At 46.5% G+C, this 18,042-nt stretch overlaps 1 protein-coding gene across 1 annotated transcript; it reads right to left on the bottom strand.

Annotated features, from left to right (window-relative positions):
- Nucleotides 1–11,550: 11,550 nt before the first annotated feature.
- Nucleotides 11,551–17,841, bottom strand: LOC138730538 (tubulin alpha-1 chain-like). The gene is made up of 4 exons (XM_069875821.1): nt 17,584–17,841; nt 14,442–14,590; nt 12,242–12,922; nt 11,551–11,992 (listed from the first exon to the last, which is right to left on the bottom strand). The coding sequence occupies exons 1-4, from the start codon at nt 17,702–17,704 to the stop codon at nt 11,714–11,716; spliced, it is 1,230 nt and encodes a 409-aa protein (XP_069731922.1). The 5' UTR covers nt 17,705–17,841; the 3' UTR covers nt 11,551–11,713.
- Between the last annotated feature and the right edge of the window lie 201 nt (nt 17,842–18,042).

Here is an 18,042-nt window from a genome sequence, read left to right as displayed (position 1 = left end):
TTCCAGAAAGCCAGCTGCTCCCAGAGATGCTGACGCACGCCAGTCCTCAAGAAAAAAGGACTATTGGAGCAGAGCTGCGGCAGTCTCAGGATCCTGGTTAGAAATACAGAGTATTCTGGATATACCAGGCTGTGGACGTTTCATAAGCATAGCTTCCAGCTCACAGACATCCTTACAGAGTCTCGCTTTGGTGCTGGGTACCCGCCCAGACTGTTTGTCTCGTGTTGTGTCCTGGCTAATTGAGTCTCAGCAGAAGCGTTCTTAAGATGGAGAATCGTGTGCTTGGTTGGCAGCTTTGGCTACAAGAGAAACATTGGTTTCGATGCACAGAACCCCTGGTATTCCTTCGCCTTTCTTCCAGAAGCCGCACGCCACGCCAGGCCCCGCTCCACGCCTGCTTTGTGTCTCTGATGCCTTCTACACTCTGGGGAGGCCGAACAAGCACCAGCAGCTCTTAAAGCTCCAGACTGCAGGCTGAAGATGTCAGCTACAGGAAACCATGCGGAGGGGCCGCGCTGAAGGGGCAGGCAGGAAATCTGAGCCTCGCTTGTGGGCTAGAAGTGAGCTGGCCCCAGACAGAAATCCCACAGCTGCAAGCAGCTCCTGGTGGGACTGTGTCAATAGCCAGGTAGAAGCAGCTGGTCAGCATGTGGAGGGCTAAAATACCTCTGCTCAAATATGGAAAGTCCGCCGCTGTTGTGTAGTGCCTTCAGCATTACTTCTGTTAACAAAATTCTTCAGGTCCCATGCCCTATCATTAGCTCCTATTAAAGGCTGAGTAAAGTCTTGCTCCAAATCCTTGGCCAGACTGCCGTAAGAACCAGGATAAGCAAACCACAGCCGTAGGAAGCGCTGGGATGGCAGAGCCGAGGTGCTGTTTCACACACCTCATCCACTCTCAGGTAGCTGCTGACTCACACTCAACAAATTAGCATTGAACCTCGTTGCTCTTTGGTGCGCTAATGACAAATGGGAGCAGCGTGGGCACAACCTGCTCCCAGGCAGGACGTGCAGAGGGTGGGATTCATAGAGTCACAGAATCACAAGGTTGGAAAGGACCCACTGGATCATCGAGTCCAACCATTCCCATCAATCACTAAACCATGTCCCTCAGCACTTTGTCCAGCCATATTTTAAACCACTCCAGGGAAGGGGACTCAACCCCCTCCCTGGGCAGCCTCTGCCAGGGACCAATGACCCTTTCTGTGAAATATTTTTTCCTAATGTCCAGCTTGAACCTCCCCTGGTGGAGCTTGAGGCCATTCCCTCTCGTCCTGTCCCCTGTCCCTTGGGAGAAGAGCCCAGCTCCCCCCTCTCAACAACCTCCTTTCAGGGAGTTGGAGAGAGCAATGAGGTCTCCCCTCAGCCTCCTCTTCTCCAGGCTGAACACCCCCAGCTCTCTCAGCTGCTCCTCTTATTCTCCAGCCCCTTCCCCAGCTTCATTGCTCTTCTCTGGACTCACTCCAGAGCCTCAACATCCTTCTTGTGGTGAGGGGCCCAGAACTGAACACAGGATTTGATTGCTAAGGGTGCCCTCGATGCCTTCATCCAGGTCATTGATAAAGACATTGAACAGGGCTGGACCCCTCACTGAGCCCTGGGGACACCACTTGTCACTGGCCTCCAGCTGGAGTTATCTCCATTTCCCACCACTCTCCAGTTGAGGGTGGAGGCTGAGAAGGGACCATCATCATCCATGGAGCACTCCGACAGCTGGTGAGGCTTGAAGGTTCCCAACATTAAAGCTGGTGCCTGGAATGGGTCAGAGCCACCAAAAGCCCCTCACTCCTCTCCAATGACCATACAGGGCACCCTGAGCGACTTGTTCAGCTTCAGACCTCGATGCCTGGGAAAGTGAATCCCTCTACAAAGCCCCGGCAACGCAGAGCAGCTTGGGAAATCTTACTTGTCAGGATGCATAAAACTAACGCCTATCACTTTTTCCTTAGAAAAACCTATTTGAGAAGTGAAAATGCAGCTTCTCCACCCTAACCCCTTGGCTGCAGTGAAACAGAAAGCACCATCGCTGTGGTTCCCCCGAAGCGGCTGAGCTCAGCTGCGGTTTCTGCACAGGGTGAGCAGAAGCAGCACTGAACAAACCTCAGAGGACCGTGCCTGGTGCCAGGCTCGCGGAGCGGTGGCGCACCCACCGCCACGGATAAACCCCTGCCCTCTCCACAGATGAGGAGGGAAACTGGCGCTGCAGAAAGTGTTTAATTAACAAGTCTTGTTCCTAGGCAAAGCTTCCTGCCTCTGCTACAGTCAAAATCCTTGATTACCCAGACATCTGCCCCAGGATTCGCTTGCTTTTAGACACCCGATGAGTAAAGAGGCGATAGAGAGACTTAATGAGTTTGTGCAACAGCGTAGGATTGAGGGGATCCTCATGCCCAGGCTCAGGATGGATTTACATGCCCGGGTCAAACATGCAGATCCCACACGAATCCCAACAAGCTACTACCCAGGTTTCATGCGAAAAAATCATCTAAAAGCCTTTGGGAGTCACTCAAAGTGTACTAAGAATTTGCGGTCCAAGGCTGGACAGACGAGGAGACAGAACCCAAGAAAAAGTTCGGCTTTTAAACCAGTATCGTTCCCTAACGAAAAGCCACGGAGAAACCACTTCTAGGAGGGATTTAAGCACGCAGAACTGGTTGTGGATTGCTCAGGGACACTGAAGAACGTGAGAGAGCTATATGAATTAAGGCAGAGAAAACATCAGATCATGCTGATAAAGGTGACCATGTTAGCAAAGCAAAAGGGTAAAAAAACATATAAACCGTACAGCAAGGCAGACTGTACAGAGTCTGGTAGATGGCACAAAGGTTTAAAACCAGCTGGGGAGCCAGGAGGTGTTCAAAGGAGAAAAGATTGATGAAAAAACTAGCAATGGGAAAAACACAGGAGCTGTACAATCAAAAAACTAGGAAAATAAACAGAAACCAGGCCCTCAGAATGTACCAAGTTCCAAGGGATTTTTGCAAAGGAACCACACGCGTCTGATGAAGATGATGCAAAATTTCAAAATCTCCAACAGAACTTAGGGCATCTTCCACAAGTGAGTATGGGACTGAACAAGAAAAGCCTAGTGACCACAGGTACAACAGTAAGGATTGCTCTTAATCTGCCAGCACCTGCAATTAGGAAAATATGGGTGTATGTGCTTCAGAGCAACGTCTGCAATACCCACATATGAGGATTTCATACACCTAATCAAAAGTAAACAAGGTTTACATCAACAAGCAGCCAAACTGCCCCACTCAGCCTCATCAGGCAAATCTAACGCATGCAGATACACTCACTAGACACTAAATACGTGTAGGCAGCAAAGATAATGAAGCCAGCGCACATATGCTGCGAGACACAAAGCTGGAGCTTCAACACGCTGTTGGTATCTGCAACAGCAGTGAGCAAGTAAAGAACGAGCCAGAATTTGAAAACAGAGAGAGGAAGATAAACACTAAACACAGCAAAAACTAAAACAAGGAACAGAAGAAACGGCGCATACAACTGCCAGTAACTGTTGCCTGAATTATGAGGGAAGTCACAGCAAAGGAAACTCTCCATTTCTGGGTGCCATATGTGCTTACTGCAAGACATTAACACCATTTTCAAAAGCACTTGCGGACAATGGCAGAAACTGTGCTATAATGTGCTGCGAGACGTGCCCGGGACGCTTCCATGCATCCATACACGTGCTTTTGCTTTCTGCAAACGCTCCAGAGAACTTCTGAACAACAAAGGCAGAAAGCATTTTGTCTCAGCAGGGGAACTGAGCCTGTGGCTCCACAGCAGCAGGACCACAGGTCTCCCTGACCCAGCACCCCGGCACCCGGCTGATCCTGCGCCGAGCCATCGCGGTTCATGACCGAGCACCATCTCTGGCTGGCCAGGCCCAGAGCGTGGTGGGAAATGGAGTTAACTCCAGCTGGAGGCCAGTGACAAGTGGGGTTCCCCGGGCTCAGGGCTGGGTCCAGCCCTGTTCAATGTCTTTATCAATGACCTGGATGAAGGCAGCGAGTGCACCCTTAGCAAGTTTGCGGACGACACTGAGCTGGGTGGAAGCTGGATCTGCTGGAGGGTCGGGAGGCTCCAAAGGGATCTGAACAGGCTGGATCCATGGGCTGAGACCAACGGGATGAGGTTTAACAAGGCCAAATGCCGGGTCCTGCACTTGGGGCACAACAACCCTGAGCAGCTCCAGACTAGGGGAAGCCTGGCCGGAAACTGCCTGGAGGAATGTTGGTTGAACATGAGCCAGCAGTGGCCCAGGTGGCCAAGAAGGCCAATGGCATCTTGGCTTGGATCAGAAATGGCATGACCAGCAAGTCCAGGGAGGTTCTTCTCCCTCTGGACTCGGCACTGGTGAGACCAAACCTCGAATCCTGTGTTCAGTTCTGGGCCCCTCACTACAAGAAGGATGTTGAGGCTCTGGAGCGAGTCCAGAGAAGAGCAACAAAGCTGGTGAGGGGGCTGGAGAACAGGCCTTATGAGGAACGGCTGAGAGAGCTGGGGGTGTTTAGCCTGGAGAAAAGGAGGCTGAGGGGAGACCTTATTGCTCTCTCCAGCTACCTGAAAGGAGGTTGTGGAGAGGAGGGAGCTGGGCTCTTCTCCCAGGTGACAGGGGACAGGACGAGAGGGAATGGCCTCAAGCTCCACCAGGGGAGGTTCAGGCTGAACATTAGGAAAAAAATTATGACGGAAAGGGTGGTTGGGCACTGGCAGAGGCTGCCCAGGGAGGGTGTTGAGTCACCTTCCCTAGAGGTGTTCAAAGGATGGGTGGATGAGGCACTGAGGGACATGGTTTAGTGTTTGATAGGAATGGTTGGACTCTATGATCCAGTGGGTCTTTTCCAATCTGGTGATTCTACGATTCTTTGACGGCAGAAGAAAACCATATCCTTCTTCCTCTGACAAGAGATACATTTTCTTGCCAGCTTAACACAAAACTTGTTGCCGGAGCACGCACACGATCACATGGGTGAGATGTTTGAGAGCACTGAGGTAGCGACAGCCAGCAGTTAAGCTGGTTAAACAGCGGCTACAACATCAAACTGAAAGTAACTGCACACAACACAGCTTTGACAACTCGTGCAGAATTGCACAAGATCAACTCCAGAACTGCTGGGAAGCAACACCAGGCTCAAAATGCAACATTAGCATCTCTTTGAAACCACGCATGCCAACAGCGCTCACCCAAGGCAGGTTCTGCACGCTGGATTTGGAAATAACTGAAAAGCCACAGAGACCTCTACTCTCACTACAACCGGCTGAAAAGGAGCTTCTGCAAGCAGCAATGATGTAAGACTACGAAATGTATTTGACAGTTGCAGCCACAGAGTTCTGACAATAGAAAAAGTAACATGGAGATCCTTGAGGTCTTGACAGCCTTCTTGAAGACTGCTTGGAATTCATCGCTGATTGGCAGCACCACAACAAGCTACGTGCAGCTGCCGTTTCCAAAAAAGGAACTTGAACACTGACAGTAGAGACGCGACAGGTTACAAGTGCCTGGTAAGAACAGAGTCTCAAAGGTTGAGCCATTTGGGACAGAGATTTGTTTGTCCCAACTGAAGTCTCTAGAAGTTAAATACCCGGTTCTAGACTTGGCTCCTTAGGCATTCAGAAATGCACTTAATTCTGACTTGACAATGGAGAATGGACAGGAAAATCCTCCTGCTCCTGTTCTCTTCTTTCCCCTAATCCCCTCAATACTGCAAAAGAATCGCAGTGCACCCAGCTCAGAATGCAGGTAACTCATCTTCAGGGATAATGTTCTGAAAAACTCATCTTACCCACCAAACAGAAGGTGCAGTTTGGGAGAGGTGTGAACTGCCTCAGCATCTCCCTCCCTGACCTCTGCTCAATGAGTTGCCTGAGGCGCAGAGCTGACCGATGTTTTTGTAGCACGACACAGGACCTGCAGTAGCCCCTCACCATTTCATTCCCAGAACATGTATGTAGAGATAGAACTGCAGCTCTTTAGGAAGTGTCGTAAAGCGGCCCTCACCACAGTGTAACAGCAGTTCCACATCACCCATCGCCTCCAGAAGGCAACAAAGCTGCAGCCAGAGCGATGCTGAACCAGTGCCAATGCAACACACTTGGGTCAGCCTTTCTGGAGCTGTGTTTGCATCAATATGGACAAACTCAAGCTTAAAAAAACCCTTCAAGACCATTTTACAACATCCTCATGACCACCTGATCTCTACTCCCAAACTTATCAAGCGCACTTAAATATTCCTGCCCCAATCAGGACTCCCTCCCCACTTTTTGAAACCCTTAAAGGCTTAAATCCTTGTTTTTCTTCCCTCAGACTCAAAAACTGCACAATTTTGCAGTTGACAGTGTTGAAACATTGGGCCAAAATTGAGGGACTGTTCACACACAGACCTTTACAGTATCACACAGGAAGCCCAGAAGAGACCTTAAAGCAGAACTGAGCTCACGAAGAGGGCTGGAGTCTTTCGCTGTAACAGGACTGAGACGTACATTCTTTCTTAGAAAGTAACTTACAACTTCACAAGGCCTCCTACATATTTTGCATGTACTGAAGTGTTTTCTGAATGTTCCTGGAATGTTTTCCAGACACTTACGATCTGCATTCACACCTATCATAGTAAGCATTTGAAAATAATTTAACCTCTCATGCCCAAGCACTCCCATCTCTTGACACAGACCAGGGAAACCAGGACCTGCTGCAGAGAATTGAACAGAAGAATGATCAGAGTGTTACAAATCACTGAGAAAACAGGACAGTATCACAAGAACTAAGGACACCTTTAAAAAAGTTTGGCAGGACAGGCACCCAGCATCAGAAAAATTAAGAGATGGGATCTTCACCGACTCCGCTCACTTTACTCTTGTCTGGTTTAAGCAGCCTCCTGGTATTTCTCAGCCTCTTGTCAGCCAGCACCTACAACACCTTCAGATCAATGTAGTTTCTCCCACTTCATCAGCCCCTCGTTCCTTCTCTCCATTACCAGCCAGCTGAGATGGCAAACCTTTAATCCTTTCTTCTAGAAGAAATCTGTAGATCAAAGTCTTTGCACAGTTTGGAAGTTACCCAGTTTGTCCTCCCTCTAGTTCAGACCAAGGATGGAAGATGGGATTAATCATTATCGCCTCAAAAACACCTGCAGCCCTTGCAGTGGAGCTCTGCAAAACAATCAAAAGTTATTCCTCATTCTTTACTGCTGAATTTGTGCGTAAGCCCAGACCCTGTTTTCAGAGTTCAAATAAAAAAAAAAATCTTTCCTTTTCAAGCAATTCCTTATAAATGTGATGCAAGAACTAGTGAGATCAGAATTTGCCTAATTCAGCATCTTATTCCTAACAGGAGCCTCAATTATGCTTCTGTTGTGTGGGTGGAACTGGATGGGCTTTGAGGTCCCTTCTGACCCAAACCATCCCATGATTCTGTGATTTAGTACCCTCATTGAATTTTCTTCCCAAATTTTAAGGCTTGTAAAATAAATATAAAGCTACAAACCCACTGACTGAAAAAATCTGCAAAACCATTTGGATCTTGGGATGCTACAAAACCTCAGCAAGGAAAGAGGAAGCACCACATGATTACAGTAAGATAACTCCTCTCTGTAAATAACCACAGCTGCAGTTTTGCTCTGTGAAGCATCTCCTACACAGAGGAAAAGCTTGACCTTGTGCAAAGGCAAACAAAGTTTTATTTGGTAGAAATACAGGCCTTTAAAGAAAAACTCAGAAGGGAGCAGCACACAGTAGTGCATTAGCACGTTGTATTTCAGATGTCAACATCTCCAGCTGCTGCAGATCTGACTGAAAAGCACGGAATGACGCCTTCCTCATCTTGGAGCACTTGCCAGAGCCGATGCAGTATGGCAGAGGGGCTGGCAAGACTGAAGGCTTGGGAGAGGCAACCTAACGTACGCATTTACAGCAGCGTATTGACAAAGTAATGACAAGGCACTGCTCTTTCCTACTGGTTCCTAAAAATTCTCACAAGAAATCACTCTAAACTGCCCCTGAGACATCATTCTCCAACTCCTCATTGTTACACTGTGGAGAAAGGCAGACTGTAAAGCCAGGCAATCTTTCATACCAAGTCATGTGACCCATTTTCTTTCAGGTAATGGCTTCTTATTTCCTCAAAGAGTCAAGAGCAGAATAATTTGCAATCCTACCTCTACTTTTTCATCAGAATAATGGAGTCACCCTGTTGTTTCTTTATCTATTCACTTTCAGTTAGTATCTCACTTACCAACCAGTTCTTACTCTGAAGAGCTGTGCTCTCCCCAACAGGCTGACTGACACTTTTCAGCACGAAGCTGCTATCTGACAGGGTGGGCTGAGGTATCCGAGGCACAGAAGCCCTTCCTGAATTTTATTTGAGGAAAACCTGCTCTGGAGCAAGACAGCAGCATGTGCAGCTGTACACACATTTCCTACACTGTCCATAAAGCTAACCTGAGATTATCAAACAATTACTGTGTCATGCTTACTACAGAAATTAGAAATGTAAATAATATATAATATAGGCATTAACACATTAAAAGGTATTCCTACTGCTTATTCAGAGGGCAGAGTGGGTGGAAATCAGGCTCTGCTGTACTGCCTTCCCCTGGAAGGGAACCAGAACAGATCTTGCAGATAAGAGCCACAATTTACAACAAAGTTCAGAGCAGCCCGCCACGGGCTCAGCTCACTTCCTCCTCCACTTGAATGACTCAGATTCCATATCAGGTGATAGCAATTCACTGGCAATCTCAACACTGGAGAAAGCTGTGTCACCACACAGGTAAAGATATATTTAGTGACCACTCCATAATGCCTGCAGTGCAGGCGGGCACCTGACTTTTCAAAGCAGAAGCGTTGGGATTTTTCACCAAAGAAACCACGCATTTAAAGTTTAGAATTGAAGGGGGGCTTTCAGAGTGCACAGAAAGCGAGTAAGTGTCAGCTAATCTTAACCCCTGCAAGTTTCAGGTATTCACTCTTACACTCAAATTTTAATTCAGTATAGGATCTCCTCTACATGACAGGAAAGATGAACCGCCCACTCGTTCATGTCACCATACAGTCAGTAATTACAGCGTGTTTAAGGATTTCTGATGCTAGCTGAAGCAAGAGCAGTTTTAGCAGGATTTTCCTGCTTTAATTATCTTGGCTTTTTACCTGAGAAAAACATTATCTTATCTTAGCTCACTATGCAGGTGCCTACACTGAGAGAGAGCTGCCCACCAGCTACTGTGTTTCTGCATACTAACACAATGAAAATCTGAGTACAATGTAGGCCGAGAATGTATAACTAACATATTTTCAGGACCATCCCCCCAGCTAACAAGTGACAGTGTCTCTCATCAAGCCTTCCACCAGCCTGTCCTGTTTTAGCTCACCATCTCTGCAAAGTAGCATTACATGTTGTTTTAATCTTTAAAGGCATAATGCATCTCAAATCTAATGCTTACATCGAATGACATTCCTCAGTCAGTCCAGGCTTTTCAAAGAGCTCAGCATTCAATATGTACAAGCCTTTTATGGGAGCTGGAGTGCTGTGTCCTGCACAGACTCATCACCATACACACCCAGATAAAATATTTTGATGTACTGCAAACCCATTCCCAACACATAAGCAGCGTTCTAAATGAGGGTAATCCACATGTACAGTAAAAAAAACTGCACTGGCCAGAAACTGAGTGTGCCATTGCAAATAATGAAATGAGGAATCCTAGATAGAAGAGCCACATCACTGCTAAGAGATCACGCTGAGGGCCAGAAGTCCACTCCTACACAACCCTCAACACTCAGCTTCTAAAGGAAATGACGGTGCTGTCACTTGCAGCCACACTGTTCTTCACTATCTGCTACCCACTCAAGATTTCACACTGAAGATCTGGACACCTGCAAGACATGGAACAACCCTTCACATATTCATTTCGTGGGCATTAAAAACCTGAGTGCAGGCACTGAATTGAAGCCGATCCGACTGGCAGTGAACGTGACTGGGGTTACGCCTGGTGCTTTGTGCTTCACTACCCAGTGAAAAACAAATTAGCCAAGAGGACTTGAAGTTCTCTACACTTACATTCGCCCTGGAACACAAAAGCAAAGCTAATGAAACTCACTGGAACTCCAGGCATGCTCAGCTGTGCTGAGTAGCAGGTCCAAGTCACAGAGCACTGGGACATTCTGCACAAGATCACGGCTGCAAAACAGCCCAAGGTGCCCCTCTAGGTTCACATCTTGAAGTTTCTTCTCCACACCTACATAAGACTGGTAACATTCACCTCCAATACGTTAAGATCCATTTCGGATCACTGACCCAAGCCAATGGCTGCAAGATCACAGACCCAGGAATTCAGGACACCAGGTTTCCAGGCTAAGTGAATTACCAGTCAGCTCTCGCAGGCCAAGCTGTTCGGTGAGGCCTCCAAATGGCAGCCCGATCTCTACATAAACCAGATACCCTCGTCTAGTAGAACAAGCAACCAGTCAGTTGACACTGAGGTCAGGGTAAGAGTCTTGTTTTATGAGCTAATATCAAACACAGCAGCATTACCTGCCTACCGTGGGATCCATATAGGAGGAAGTTACGGTGTTTTTCATACTTCAGTGAAGACTCCTGCTAGGCAGGTATGCGCACCAGCTAACGCAGGTTTCAAGGCTTGGCCTGAATCACACTCCGCTGTTACATCAGAAAGTAATATATATAAGATTGAAACAGGACAGAGAGGAATTCTTCAGCTCAAATCCAGTCTTGGAGTTACTTTGGTAATCACATCACATTCAGTTCAATTGTCATCTTAACACGACTATTCCACCTTTGCTGCTTCTGTGAGAGAGATTCCTGAGGCCTCCAGCTCCAAGACAGAGTTAGAAATGGCCGGGTTATTTGGTTTGTGGTCACCTAGCCCCTACTCAGACCACACGGAAGGTTTCAGCCAGAGGCTGAAGTTAACCTGATTAGCCAAATCCTCTCCCACTACATCAGCTTACTCAGAAGGATGGTAATTTGCAAATCTGAACTCAGGGACTAATTACTTCTGCAAAAGAATCAGTTTTAGAGATAACTAGTGTTTAGCCCTGGCCAGTTAACCCAGAGATTTTGCTCCAGCCAGCTTCAGGCAAAGGCTGATTGCAGAGAACACGGGCAGAGGGACTGCAGTTCCTTTGGTAGGAGGATAGTTCCTTGTGCTATGGCTGAGCAGAAAGCTGGACACCCCTTCCCCTTCCAGGCTGCTACAGCTCTAAGTTACTGGCCCATGCTAAGTCTACATATACAAGAAAGCTCAACTCAAACAGCCTTTGGTTTTGAGGTGCTGCATCTCTTCTGAAAGGCATTACAAGGTTGGTTCCTGTTGCACCTTGTGACACCAGCTTTAGAGCCTTGAAAAAAAAAAGGGAGGTAAATAATCTTCCAGCAAAAGCTCAAACACATTCTGGTCTTGTATTCTGGGGAAAAAAATGCATTATTATCCCTTCAAGTAGCAATGCCTTGAGGACAAGAACTCATCTAACTATATCATGATTTTATTCAGCTGTCTTTCTCCTCTCTATCTCCTGGACTACTGACTACTCGCATATAGGTAATAAAAGTTCAGTGTTTGGACACTATCAAATGTCATGATTAAAGAAGTTTATTCTGATTATTTGACGTTATTTACACCACCACTGAAGAGGTAGTAAAACAGCAAAGACTTGCAATTCTCTTTTATTGTACTTAATATTCTCCACCTTAATCTTCTCTGTCCATCGAGTCTGTGCCCACTTCTTCATAATCTTTCTCAAGCGCAGCCAGATCCTCCCGAGCCTCAGAGAACTCCCCTTCCTCCATCCCCTCTCCAACATACCAGTGAACAAAGGCACGTTTGGAGTACATCAGATCAAACTTGTGGTCCAGGCGAGCCCAGGCCTCAGCAATGGCCGTAGTGTTGCTCAGCATGCACACCGCCCGCTGGACTTTGGCCAGGTCCCCACCAGGAACCACCGTTGGTGGCTGGTAATTGATGCCGACCTGTGTGAAAAGCAGAAGAGATCGTGAGCTTCTGTGCAGTGTTTGACAGCAACTACAGTTAAGGCAAACAACAGCAGTTGAATAAAATGCCTCACTCCCAAGAAAACAGCTCTGAGAACCCAAGTATCCATTTCTCAAAATATAAACCACAGAACACCTCAGTGAGACACTACACATCATAAATCATGCCATAAACCAAGACAACAAGTGACAAGCCTTAAAAAAAATCACGATGTAACCGAGACTTGCCTTAAAACCAGTAGGGCACCAGTCCACAAACTGGATCGTGCGCTTGGTTTTGATAGCAGCAATAGCAGCGTTGACATCCTTGGGGACAACGTCACCCCGATAGAGCATACAGCAGGCCATGTACTTGCCATGGCGAGGGTCACACTTCACCATCTGGTTGGAGGGCTCAAAGCACGCATTGGTTATCTCAGACACAGAGAGCTGCTCATGATAGGCTTTCTCTGCCGAAATAATTGGAGAATACGTTACCAACGGGAAGTGGATACGTGGATAAGGCACCAAGTTAGTTTGAAATTCATTAAGATCCACGTTTAAGGCACCGTCGAACCTGAGGGAAGCAGTAATGGAAGAGACTATCTGACCAATAAGGCGATTGAGATTGGTGTAGGTTGGGCGTTCAATGTCCAAATTCCTACGGCAAATGTCATAGATGGCCTCATTGTCAACCATAAAGGCACAGTTGGAATGCTCCAGAGTGGTGTGGGTGGTCAGGATGGAGTTGTAGGGCTCAACGACAGCTGTTGAGACCTGTGGCGCAGGGTAGACGGCAAATTCCAATTTTGATTTTTTCCCATAGTCAACTGACAGGCGCTCCATCAGCAGAGAAGTAAAACCTGAGCCAGTGCCTCCCCCAAAACTGTGGAAAATCAGGAAACCCTGCAAGCCAGTGCATTGATCAGCCTGAAAGAGAAAATACCCATGTTAAAGCAACTGTGTAGACATTAAGAATCTCAAAGCAAGCTCAAGTTGGACAGCCATTAATTCTGCCTGCTGCTCAAGCTTCAGCAAAGAAATACTGAATTTAACCCATCCACTGACAATGCAGGAGGTGCCCCATAAAAACCCTGTTCATGGTGATTTTAAGCCCCCTACATATTGGAGGGTCACCTCTCCACCTCCACAGAAGCTGCCCAGGGCAGTGGAGGAATCTCCATCCCTGGAGGTGTTCAAAACACATGTGGCCGTGGCACTCTGGAACATGGTTTAGTGAGTACAGTGGGCTTGGACTGGATGAGCTTAGAGGTCTTTTCCACCAGCCTTAATGATTTCATGATCCAAATTACAAACTCAGGACTTCCCCTGCCCCCAGTTCTCAGCCAAGGCCATCAACAGTGACCAAGAAAAGCAATAACATTCAAAGGACGACAGCCCATCTATCCCTTATATCAATGTGACATTCTCTACCTGCACAAAACTGGAGCAATCCCCTGCCCCAGAACTACTGCTCTAATGCTGTACAAGTCACAAGCACCTAACTCGGGGAAATGAGCCATCAAAATGCATTACGCTGCCATTCCAGTTCCTCAGATCATCCTCAGATGAAGGAACTAGACTGCCTTGTCTTCAGAAAGAAGTGCCATGTGATACTCAGCTTGATTCCCAGGACTGACTGGGACTTCCAACAACTTGCAAAAAGAAATTATGACCATATTTTTCAGGTCAAAGTAAACCTGCTGCAAAATTAGCTTTAATTTGAGAGAGTGGCAGGCAAATGTTGAGAACAATATTGGTTCTGATCTGCAAAAGGTGTACTTTTCAGTAAGACTCATTTACCATTCCTCATTAAAGCACCAGAGGTACGCCCTGGGTTTGTTTGTGCAATGAGAATTCCTCACCTTTGTGACACAGATTTGGCAAAGTACACGCTTAGCAGCCACAGCCCTAAAAACGGAATTTCAACCTTCTAAGCCAACATCTTGGTAAATTTGCCACATGATCAATACTCTGGGAAGCCTGAAGCCTCCAACTTACTGAGATTCATTCCTTTTCTACTGTTATTATCATAAAATTAATTCAGAAATTATAACAGCACAAAACGCAAGCAAAAGTCTAAATCCCAGAAGCAAATACTCCCATCTAAACTTCCTTGCAAGAGCCCCAGCCAGACACCAATCCTTTTCCAGCAGGAACTATGTAAATCCCAATTCTTTGGCTCTCTGAAATTGTGCAAAAAACTATACAGTTTTGGGTGCCTCATAAGTATTTTAAGCCACTTGAAAGTCACATCCAACAGGAATAATCTAACCATTCTCAGCTGGCTAAGAATGAAACCAGATGCATTTTAAGTCCACAGATTCTCCTACCAGTGAATAACTGAAGCACAATTTACACGGCTATGTATTTGATAACCAAATTTCCAAACCCTGTATAACAGGATAAAGAAAGATGTTTAAGAGCCTTCAGTGAAGAAAGGTCTTACCAGTTTCCTGATACGCTCTAGAACCAGATCAATGATCTCTTTCCCAACTGTGTAATGACCTCGAGCATAGTTATTTGCAGCATCTTCTTTACCAGAGATGAGTTGTTCAGGATGGAAGAGTTGCTTGTAGGTCCCATTCCTAACTTCATCTGGGGAGACAAGATGAGTATTATTTGGAAGATAGTTTCCTATGTACACCAGGCTTTTCAAACTTCCAAGTTGCCAGAATAAGGCACCTAAATGCTTAGAGAAATCCAGCTTGACTTCTGCCTATCAGTAAGTGACAATACTTAGTATAGCCTAAGTGCTGACTACTTAAGAAAAATAGAGTCACTAAAGAAACCATCCCATTTTACACATAAGTTTAATTTTTTTTGACCTGCCAGAGCAATTTAAAATTGCATTGTAGCAGCAGAACCAGTCTTCTACAGTTTAAGACAACTGAAGGCCCACTTTGCCAATCAGCATCTGAAATACTTCTTTCCCAGCTGATTTTCCAAACCCTCCAGGACGTCACCTTACTGCTCCTGCAGCTGTGGGCGGTCACAGCCTGCACTGCTCACTCACCCCCTTTCCCTTAATTGTGTTTTCTGCCAACATTAGAGAATGTTCAAAAAGAACCAGAGATGCTCTTGTAGAAATATTCAGTTATTCTCATACTGAGCCGTAAGCTCCAGCAGGAATGGCTCTGTTCTAAAGAAACCATTCAAAGGACCACAGAGCATCCCCCACCAGTTAAACTAAGAATGTTTTAGAGTTATGATCTCCAACAGTTATCAGATATGCACTTTATCTAGCAGGCTAAAGTTCTGTCCTACCACAAAGGTACAAAGACACTCAGCATAGCTTTGTCTCTGGTTTAGCTCAAGCCATTCCTGAGTTGTAGGCTGATGCAGTATTGCATCCTCCTTTAATTAAAATCAGGTGGAAAGCAAAGACAGCTTTATTAACTACTGATGAAGTTGCCTGTTTGCATGTCCTTTTTAATCTGAAAAAGAGTAAGCAAGACAAAGATAAGTAAATTCAAGATTTATAAATACAGTAACTATTTGAATCAATTTAGAGTAACCAGCTACCACTGCAGCCTGCAATCCAGTGTTGTGAAGTATTTCCAAGACTGCACCAAAATAAACACAATTTGGAGAAGTCTACCATTCAAAACACACACTTCCAAGGCTTTCTGCATTACCGCGGCAAGTTTTAAAGGGCAAGCAGGGGTAAAAAGGGAAAAATATAGAACCTAAAGATAAGCATAGCTGGTAGGGGCAACATGAGTCAGGATGGTCCTGAAGAAGTAACAAAACTTGAAGAGTTCAGAGGCTCAGTCACTGGACTGTGAAAGGGCAACGGAATAAAGAATTCAGAGTTTAGGGGACAGCTACACCAGGCGTTCCCCTGGACATGCCATCCTTCATGTTTTTAATTGTGCCTGGGATAGATTTTAAAGACGCTTATGTTGAGTTCCCAGGCATGTTACTGCCTTATTTCTTGGGGCGAAGCTTGATGGTATTTCACCACCGCAGAGCTGGTCTATGTGTACAGCAGCCCCGCTGTTTCCACTGATCCAGAAGCTCCAGCAATCCCTGGTGCACAACATTGCAGTGACAGAGCTGCTGTATCCACAAGAGACCTTTTTTCCTAAACACAGTGCAGAGGGCCATGCTGCAGGAATGGCAAGAATCACACTAGCCCTGCTGAGGAAACAAGAATAATTTTCAGAGAGGTATGGCAGGAATAAAGAAGGCAGCACCCAGCAAGGAACGTGTAACCTTTAACAAAAAGCCTAACTTTTCTACTGCTACCAAGTGTTTATGAAACAGCCTTGTGCCCATTTCCCTATAATGCACCGCACGGTTAACAGCTGCTGGAGCACTGCCTTTATCCAGCTGTCCCACGACTCAGCAGCTACTCATCCCCAGAGGTTGGGCAAGAGCTTTGCCACCTGCGCCCTCACCTCATTTCTCAGCTTTTCCTGGGTGCCGAGAGCCACCACCTGGTGCAGCAGAGAAAGCAACAGCCATGGGGCTCAGGAAAACAAAGCCAGACGTGTAACGCTCCTGGGAATATCAGCAAGTTGTCGGGGTACTTTGGCCCATTCCAAAGCTATCAGTCCCGCACTCCAGCCCCTGACCTGCCTGCCAACCCTTTGCTCTCCTGCAGAGTCTGTTCTGCTGTATCAGCCACAAAGTGGTTTGGGGTGTTACAATGGACATAAGGTACAAGAGATCCCCAGTCTGGGTATAGAGGAACAGCCTCCGCCTACCCACTCATCCCCCTTCCCAACTCTGTGCACTGCAGAATGATAAACAGCAACTGCACAAGCAGAGCAGACAGACCTCCCTTCTGCGAGAGCCCCAAACCAGTTTGCAAGGCAAGACAGCTGCAAATCAAGCCCAGCAGAAATAATTCAGGCGCACACACCGGTGAGAGCAAAAGCAAGGTTCATGACAAGGACCAAGGGTCTGGTGAGACTGGGAACTCGCACTGGGCTGGCAGAAGCACTAATGACACAGAACATGGGACTGGTCAGTGGGCAACACACAGGATCACGTCTGCACACTAAGAGCCAGCGCTGCCAGTGCTTGGATACGCTGCCAGTGCTTGGATACAACTGATTTTCAGAAGAGTGAATTGTTATTCAGAGATAAGGCAGCAGGAAGCTCAAGTGCACATGTGGAGTTTCTGAATTCAGGCTAACAATTGAGGCTAAAGAGTAGAAGATTGTTTGGGGAAAACACAGGAATAATTCCAATGTACAAAAAGAAACCTGCTTAATGATAGATACAGCAACTTTTAAAGGCGTTCCTACTGACTGCTGCACACATGTTGTTTCCAGAGGTTAACAAGTTCCTTGCATAGCAAAGTACAGGCATGTTCAGGAAATCTATTAAATTCCAGATGGGCAGAAGGCAATATTGAAATTCTTTAGAGCTCCCAAGTGCACATGTGCCAGCCCCAATGAACATAAAGCCAAGCAGCTTCCATTGCTAGGAAGACTCAGGAAAGCTTTATGCAGCAAAAATTTAAAGCCCCAAAGCATTTTGCAGGATAAAAGAAATGGATCCCTTACTAAAAAAGCATGCAAGTTAAATCAAATCCTCCAGCACACGCTACCACCCCTTTCACAGGTCCTTGTATTTACCTATGACTGCTGGTTCAAGGTCCACAAACACAGCACGAGGGACGTGTTTTCCTGCACTGGTCTCACTGAAGAATGTGTTGAAGGAATCGTCACCTCCCCCGATGGCTTTATCGCTTGGCATGGTACCATTGGGCTGGATGCCATGCTCCAGGCAGTAGAGCTCCCAGCAAGCATTCCCGATCTGCACACCAGCTTGACCAACATGGACTGAGATGCACTCACGCTGTGTGGAGAAAAAAAAAAAAGGGATCAGTCAGCAGAAACAGCAGTTTCCTTGTTTACAAAACATTCAGCACACACAGCTTGAACTCCCATACTGCAAAGCTATTAAAACATTGGCCTCATTGTCTTGGTGTTGGGGGCATTTGCACAAAATACAACAGAATACAAAAGCCTTTCAGTCCTTGTCTACCTCCATCTAGAGACCCTGTGGGGCACTCCTTTTAAACACATTCCTCT

Source organism: Phaenicophaeus curvirostris, chromosome 24 (assembly GCF_032191515.1).
Source record: "Phaenicophaeus curvirostris isolate KB17595 chromosome 24, BPBGC_Pcur_1.0, whole genome shotgun sequence".
Lineage (NCBI taxonomy): Eukaryota > Metazoa > Chordata > Aves > Cuculiformes > Cuculidae > Phaenicophaeus > Phaenicophaeus curvirostris.
Note: the sequence above shows the minus strand (reverse complement) of the source record. Positions and strands in the feature narration are given on the sequence as shown.

Bases quoted from the DNA above. Each gene is read 5' to 3' on its own strand.
- LOC138730538 (XM_069875821.1), bottom strand. From the start codon at position 17,704: ATGCCAAGCGATAAAGCCATCGGGGGAGGTGACGATTCCTTCAACACA. The intron at 14,591-17,583 runs GTAAATACAAGG...TTGTCTCCCCAG, and splicing joins CCTTGAACCAGCAGTCATAG to ATGAAGTTAGGAATGGGACC. The intron at 11,993-12,241 runs GCAAGTCTCGGT...CTTTTCACACAG, and splicing joins GGTGCCCTACTGGTTTTAAG to GTCGGCATCAATTACCAGCC.